Source organism: Aulonocara sp. 'chitande type north' Nkhata Bay, linkage group LG20 (genome assembly GCF_057382095.1).
Source record: "Aulonocara sp. 'chitande type north' Nkhata Bay isolate Kocher_YH1m ecotype deep benthic linkage group LG20, A_spYH_male_GT1.1, whole genome shotgun sequence".
Classification (NCBI taxonomy): Eukaryota; Metazoa; Chordata; class Actinopteri; order Cichliformes; family Cichlidae; genus Aulonocara; species Aulonocara sp. 'chitande type north' Nkhata Bay.
Genome location: NC_141363.1, coordinates 13,077,169 through 13,085,620, shown reverse-complemented (window position 1 = coordinate 13,085,620; position 8,452 = coordinate 13,077,169). Strand labels below are relative to the sequence as shown.

The 8,452-nt window shown below is 39.3% G+C and overlaps 1 protein-coding gene across 2 annotated transcripts in view; it reads right to left on the bottom strand.

The window, feature by feature from the left end:
* Window positions 1-2,167: 2,167 nt before the first annotated feature.
* LOC147305286 (MICOS complex subunit mic25a-like) overlaps window positions 2,168-8,452 on the bottom strand; it is a 76,088-nt gene continuing 69,803 nt past the window's right edge. For both annotated transcript variants that reach the window (XM_086276472.1, XM_086276473.1), the window contains one exon: window positions 2,168-3,038. In XM_086276472.1, the coding sequence (XP_086132598.1) occupies window positions 3,015-3,038 (24 nt within the window). In that variant the 3' untranslated portion in view covers window positions 2,168-3,014. The remainder of the gene's footprint in view (window positions 3,039-8,452) is intronic.

Here is an 8,452-nt window from a genome sequence, read left to right as displayed (position 1 = left end):
CTGTTGTCTCATGTTAATCACACAACTGTAACCAAACCACTACCAACACTGGCTGACGTATTGGCTGATATTTTTTTCTTTCAGACACAGGAAACATGCAGAGTTTCTAAACATTTATTATGTGCAATTATTTATAAGTGCTTTCTAAGATAATATAAGAATGCAGTTGAAAAATGAACTTTACCAGATTAGTTGTTTAGATTTTCTGCTCGGATCAGCTGGTTTGTTGCGTTCTGAACACGTTGCAGTGGATAAATTGTAGAGTCCACTCTGGTGGTGATTACTTAGTTTTAATATGAACTAATTTTAATATTAGACAATATATTAGCCAGTGCCGATATAGTTTGTATATAGCCAATATCGGCTCTAGTTTTAACAACATACATTTATCTGCTACTTTTATGAGAGGAAACATTCCCTATACTGGGATGAAGACTGGAAAAGTGGCAGGCTGTGCGCTGCTATTTCACAACTTCACAGTCAGGACGTGGTACTGGAGGTCACACAGTCTGAAAATCTTCTCTGGGCTCAAGCAAAGTAATGCAGAGCATTTTAGGGACATTTGAAAGCTTCTATTTGTTATTTTGCAGCTCAGTCAGCAATAACACAAAGTGGGGTTTGATAGCACAGGTAGTACAGATAATACTGAGCGTGCCCCGTCACAGCAGAAGAGTAAGTGGTGTGTCTGTATGGCAAAAATAAATTCATTCAGTTTAAATCAAAGAGTCACTCAATAATCAGCTTTTGTTGTGTGATCTGATTTCATACTGCACACATCAGTAGCTTTACAGTACAAGTCAGCTCCCTTAATGAGCAGGTGCAGTGTGCTCTCTATGGCAGCTCCTTTTTGCTTTACTGCCTGAAATATATAAAACTGGCTTTCTGTCAAAAAACGAGCACGAGCTGCTACATAGAGGAACTGTGCACTGCTGACCGAGTCAGTACAAATTAAAAATGCATTGCCCTTAACAGTAAAAGCTAGCATAATCATTTTATGTGTGGATCTGATTCTACTTTAAGACAGGTAAGAGGACACAGTGGGGTAATATCAATGAGATAAAAAAATAAAACAGTAACTCTGCAAGTATGTGAAGTCTGTATAATGCGAGAGAGGCTGGCCCCACCAACAACAATGAAACCAGGAATTACAATATTTCTATTCCATTCATGTAGCAGCAGGAAAAAATCTTCACAGTGGTTTCTTATTTCTTACGTGACTTGGGTGAAAACGTTTGGAAGTATCCACTTGTTTCTGTATTTTCTTTAGAAACCTCTGTTTGCATGCCAGCTGATTGGCATTTGGCACGTAAAAACAGCACAGATTAAAAAGCCTTTAGGCTCCTCTTACACAGGCCTAGAGAATCGTTGGCAACCACTTACTGGTAGGGAAGAATTTGTATTCACTGGCAAAAAGTTTCTGGAGGTTGCTAGCTGTTGCTGTAAAATCAACTGCTATAAGCGCATTCATGCAGGCCTGGAGACTGGTCAGCGACAAGTTAGCATGTTTCACACAAACTGTGTGAGGGTTTTGGTGCTACATCCGTTCTGTGAGAACCCAGCGACCACTCGAGACCAGACATTGGTGGGGGATTGCCAACTGGTCTCTAGGCTTGAGAGGCCTTAAAAATCACAATTTGAAAAAAGAAAGACAAATTAGCTGGTAGACTCTTAATTTAAAACAAAGCACATTGATCTACTTTTGCCAATATTTCTCACTGATCTTTGACAATAAATATTAACATGACTCTCTTCATCTCCACTGTTTTGAGTTATGTTTGAGAGGAAACCTGCTTTTGACATTATTTTTTAACCCGTAATGGGGGTTAATGGGTTTTATTTTTCAGCTCACAGTCTCTTAAACTGATTTCAAACAGATTTATTAGAAAAAAAAGTCACTAAAAGTCACAGAACGGTTTGCTCAATGGCAGCATTTCATTTTCAAACTGAGCCTGAGTTGAACCGTACCTTCAAAACGACTTAGAAAGGTTTTAATAGATTATCATGGATGGTGCTTCATCTATATAGAATATCCCAAGGTTCCTTTTTTTGCATTTCTTTAGAGAAATGAATAAACCACTGCAGTGAAATTAAATTCACTCAGCTATTAAAAGTGGAAGCAAGGCAGAATTAGGCACACAAACACACAACTAAAGACACAAAACCGTGAGAGGATATGAATGGTTTAATAAACTCATATAATACATCACGGGTCTGATGAATTAAAGTCATGGCCAGGATTACCTGAGCATATTCCTGTGTCATTAAAAAAATACAAATCTATAAAGCTCAAAAGAAAAACAAGTGAGTCAGTTCTTCTTTCAATCTGAGATCAAAACAAGGACGGTCCCTGTGCACCTGATTCAGCTCACTTCTTAAATGACTTCCAGTCTTTTTAACCCTTCAAAATTTAGCACGGGTTTGGACGTAACCTGATCTCCACATTCAGCTGATGGAGGAGTGCCCCTGAATGCATCTTTACAAGTCAGATTTTAAGAAACATTTTCCACTGATCTCATTCAAGTGCTGTCAAAAATCATCTGCCCCCTTCTTGATTTCTTATTTTGTAGCACAGTTACATGCTTCACATCATCAGGCAAATTTTGATATTAGTCAGAGTTTAAATGATGTCATTTATTAAGAGTAAACAGTCATCTATGCCTGATGATCTAAAACATGTAAATGTGAGAAATGCACCAACAAAAAAAAAAGGGGGAATCATGAAGAGTGCAGATACTTTATCACAGCGCTCATAAATGACTGAATTGAAAGTGCACCGCCTCAACCCGTGAGCCTAATATACACACTCATTTCTTGTTTACTTCTCTGTAGTATGTAGCAGTGCAGAATAATAGTGTAACGGATCACACCACAGATAAATAGCACAAAAAAAAGGCATGCTAACTGCAAACTATCTCTTTCATAAAGCAAAACAAGGATGCGACCACAGTGCTGCCATTAGTGCTTAAGTAAAAGCTTGTCGTCATGTAACGGTTTTACCCTTTTCCTCCCACTCTTCATCCGTGGTTGACCAGCAGGTTCTGAGAGAGAAGAAAGAACAGAGAATTAGTCCATCTGCACAGCAGCCACGCCTGCTGACCTTTGAAGGAGTTCTTAGGTGGAAGGGTTGTCCCCGTTTTGTTTATTCTCTGCCACCTTTAACTGACCACAGCAGAAAGGTCAGGCGGGTAAGACTAGGGATTACTCTGGTAATGGAAATAAGCAAACCCAAAAAATAAAAAGAAACTTCAAGAGGTTTATGAGAAATTCTGTCATCATTTTGTCAGATTTTTTTTTTTTTTTTAAATTGACGCTACAACATTTAAACAACTGACGAGTGGAGTGACTATCACTGACCACCTTGAATGCTACTTTGAGACTTACAAACTGCAACTAAATGTTGTTGTAGGCCAAGAACACACACACTGTACACACTGTGGACACACATCCAGCCCCATGGAGAAAAACTCCACCTATCAAATTGCTCAGGTAATGCTTTACAAAGAGCCCTGGGCACTGACCCAGCCTCCAACCACCACAGATCTGAATTCGATTAAGTATCCCACCGGGCCCAAAGGATGCGTTGCCAATGTCCCAATGCCAGATACTACAGAATCTCCCAAGAGCTGCTGGGTCTATGCCCTGATGGAGTCTTTGTGTGGCATTAAAGGGACGATTTCAGGCAGGTGGTTTAAATGTTGTGGCTGATCAGTACACTGTGTATTTAGTATTTGTATGAGCAGCACAAAACCAAACAGGGATGACGGTGTCAGTGTCCTGGCCTTCAAACATTTGTCCATCTAAATCAATATGAAGGGGGGGAAAAAAAAAAAAAAAAAAAGTTTTGGTCACTAGATTCACAATTGTGAAAAAAAAAAAAACCTTCAAGAAAAAGTCTCTGTCGTACGAGCATTTTTCTGCTGCAGTTGTTGCAGCTTTCAAACAAAATGACCTCCAAGCTCCAGCATGCGCAGCCTATCAGGCGTACCTTCCTGCTATTTAAAAACAGCTGCATGCAATTGATCCACGGAGTGCAACCTTCATCCTTCAACCGAAGATCAATGCGGTCCTTGAAACCCTAGCAACAAATCGTCCTGGAAAGAAGACGCGTCTGACACCATCATTCCAGCGACCTTGTCTTATGTACCATGAGAGGGGTTCGCTCAGATTGTGAGCCCTCACGTGAAATGGCAACGATCAATTAACACCTTGAATTGCTGGCGCAGTGATTCTAAGAGCGATACCAACAAACTAAACTAATCTCACGCTAATTTGACTTGAGCCCTGACATCATACAGAGCTGTTTCTACAACCTTTTGGAAGGGAGCTTTTTGAAATGCTAAGGTAATACATTTTAAAAAATATATACAGCTATATTGTATAAAACTAATGGACAGATAATTGGTCTCATATGTGAAGGTCTTTCAGAACTTTTCCTTTGAAAACAGAGACATTACCTAATGAGATGACTCCTAGCTATTATATAAGCTCATTTCCACAGGAAAGTTCAACACTCGCTGTAAATGGAGGATCAGATATACTATGATTATTTTTCAAGTGCAAATGTGAAGCAATCAAGTACAAGGAAGCACATGTAACGCAGAAACAGGTGTTTACCTTTGTTTATTTATTTATTTTTTAGCTAAAGGCCCCAAACAGACTTTACATGTCTCTCGCTACATGGATGTTCCCTTAAAAATGAACAGCAATAACTTGTCCTGATCCTCTCATATATTTCAACTCAAACTGCCCATTAAGCTTAGTTCTATGATCAGAAATCATCTATAAGAAAAAAAATCTGTTTTTAACCCAAGGTTCTTTATCGTAAAATGGATCTCTTGCAAATTTGCTTTGGATTCCAAGTCAAAAAAAAAATTGATCCAACTCTGCCCCACTTGGCCTCAAAGACTAGACAGCAGCAGGGAGGAGGGTTAGCCCAAGTGGAACGATGCAACGAGCTCAATTGACTGAGAGCTGGGGGTGCATTGACCTGAAGCCGCCTGCTAGACACACTGCGTATATGGATGTGCTATATGTGCATGTGTGTGCTGAGAGCACGTGGTATCTGTTCTAAGCACTGCAGAGTTAACTCCAGCTGTGAAACTCAAACCATTATAACCACAGAGAGACTTACAGAGCAGTGTGATCAATATGACTCCCCTCTTTTGTCCTCTCATCTGATGCCTCTGGTTTAGTCTCCTCATCTCCCATTCACTTTCAATTCTTCTGTCACTTTCCTCGACTCTTCTATTTCACCGATTTTTTTTTTTTGTCCTTCCAGTGTCTCTTCATTCTCCTCTATACACTTTTGCTCACACGAGTAGTTTGTGTTCATTTATAATAATGTAAGCCATGAAGGCGTATCTCCTCTCCTGTTGTTTACCTTAGTGAAGAAGAAATCTAATACTGGCTCGCTCGCTGAAAAGTAACAGACATGAAAAGAGTCTTGACCATGAAAGAAAACAAGAGTGAGTTGGATACGCAAAACAGAAAAATGATAGGACACAATTACAATCTGTACATCGAAAATGACAAAGAAAATGAAAAACCCTTATAAGAGAGACAAGAACTCTAGTTAGAAATGTACAGCATGCTGAACGGCACCTTTGCAAACCAGCTAACAAATGAACCTGTATTATGGCTTTAAAACATTGACATGGGATCTTTTACATTCCAGGATCAAGTTCACCTGATCATTTTTCTTTTGTACGATTTAAATTCTCAAAGCAGATGGACTCTGTCGTCAGAGTCTTGTGAGTGTTTAAAGCAGGGAGCCAAAATCCGCCTGGATTTCGATCCAGCTCACTTGACAGCTTTGGAAAATGTGAAGGGGGGCAAACATTTGGACGTTTACCAGTGTTTCATAACTGTTAAAACATTTCTTCCCGATTACCATTCATTCGTTATTGTTTTTTTTATTGTTTTCCACAGTTAAATATTTTCTGTGAATTAATAAAAACGTTGTTTTATGATTACGAGACGGTCTGGGCCGGGAACTACAGGGACTTTCTCTAGAATTTGACACAATTATTACAGAGAAAGAAAGAGTCACGCTGACAAACTCCTTTCATTTACAGAATTTTTACACAATGCAGAAAAACTAAGATGTGATGTTGAAATGACCCCCCCTTCTTCACTTTAAGAATCTCGGGGATTAGATATGTAGCTAAACTTCAGAGAGGAGATGTCACCGGTCAGGCTCACTCAAGCTGAAAGCAGGCTGCATGTGGCCTGTGTAGTATGACAAAGTTTACACACAACAAATTATTAAACAGATTAATTAGCCCTCTGAGCAGTTCTGAAAACTGTATTTTTCCACATCTACTGTACTAACGAGCAAAAAGTAACTAATGGATTTCCCACCTGTTGCTCTAATCTAGGGGGGCTCAAACTCGCCACTTGTGGCCCATGTCACCCCTGCTTGTGGCCTGTATATTGACGTAAAGAAATCTAATGAAATTTGACCCTTGAACCTTTTTTTGTTAGCGAGGATTTGTTTGTTGTTAAGAACAATGTTAAATTAGTTCTTTTAAAAAGCAAAAAATGATTTAATATGAAAACAATATGAGCAGAGAGCACTTACATGTTGAGGGATTGGCTGTGTTAGTTCAGTGAGAGAGTTATTTGTAAACAAAACACTTATAACTTATTTTTATTCTGTTAAATATGAATAAACTTATAACAAGTGCTGCCACATGTCTGGCCAATAGGAGAGTTCCAGTGTTTTTATGTGGTAGTTCAGTGAAAGGCTTCAGTTAGTTAAGAGTGAGAAGAAACAAAGATTGTGTTCATGTTTGCAGTTTTGTCTTGTTATACAATATTTGAAATTTATAAAAACAAAACAACATTTTTGGAAATATTTGAGGGTGTTTTCTTGTTTGTTTTGTCCTACTTGAACACTAAAGTGGCCTTTGAATGAGATGACAGTGCCAGCAGTGGCTCACAGCTCATTTACGTTTGAGACCCCTGCTCTAATTGAAGACACCTTCTAAATTAAAGTAGTCACCGACTATGAAGACTTGCTGAGGTTCTTTCAGACTTTTGACCAGCTAGTGCCTTGGTTATGGTTACGGGCTGTTACAGTGAGCCTATTTTCAGTTCATGTGGCTCCGGCTAGAAGATTAAAGAGGCAGAGTGAAGGGACTGAAGAGAGGAGAAGAGAGACCGGGGCTGACCACTGTAGGAGATAGAAATAAATAACAACAAAAAGTCAGGAGAGGTAGGAGAGCAGAGTCAGGCTGTTCCCCACTCCGCACCCAGCCTGGGAGCCTTGACTCAATTGGAAATCCATTTTATCTGATGACTGGCAGGCAATTGGGGCTCCCAGGTGAGGCTCTGCGGTTGATAGGCCTGACCACTCCACTGCTGAGGGACAGAGGGATGAAGATGGAGGGGAATGTGGAGGAGAACACGTACTAGATTGGCTCCACTAACAAAGTTCATTTTAGGCAACCTAGATCATCACTTAGCCTCCACTTCTATCAAAAACAAGAAGTGGGAGGGGAGCTACTAAGTATTTTCACTTAGTGGGAAAAAAAAAAAAGACTCCAAAGATATAAGGCCGAGGAAAGCAGCAAGCCGTCTGAAAAACAAGACAAAGATTCCAGTGTTTTCTTGATAAATGACGAAAAAAGGAGAAAGCAACTGCTAAAAAAGTGAATTCAAATTTTATGTTGACAAACCTCATCTGTAATTATATGCCCCGCAAGAGAGGGAAGGATGTTTTGTAATGAGTTGGGAGACACTAAATTAAGTTAGGAAATAAAATAAGTCTCTTTAGAAGAGAGGGTCACTGCAAATCAATGTGTTGTTGTGAGTTATTCTGATTGATCCAAGATTTCTATCCTAATATGACTACTGAACTGAAAATCAGCAGGAAGAGATATTATGTGGGGAAGGCCTTACTCTAACAACATCGTGTCAGAGAACGGAACAAAAGGCAGAAACATCCAAAGAAGAGCTTTAAACGTCCTTCAAGAAGCTGGGGAACTATTCCTGAGAACTACTTAAAGGAATGACAAGGAAGCTGCCCTGAAAGTTCAGGCTGGGATGAAGAAACCAGTGGGTCGTACCAAAAGTGATGTTGAAGCATGTAAAACTACAAACTCTGTTGTTGCCCCATGCAACGTATTTCTACAGATATTTGCCCATTTCAGTAAACATCTGCATCTACTTCCCATTTTCCTCACAAAATCTAAAGAAATGAGACTTTTATAAATCCAATAAATGAAGTTCAGATGTCATTGTTTAGTACAATAAATATAACGTGCTGCTTTTTGTGGATTTGTGGGACAAAAGAACGTCAAATGCCTGCAGTATATTTACATGAAAACAGGTTTCACATGAAAACCCAACAGCTCTGCAAGCGGGTAATAAAACATTGGTATTTTTTTATTTACAATAGGGCTAGAGAAGAGACGGAGAGAAGGAAATCGATATTTTTAGAAATACAGGG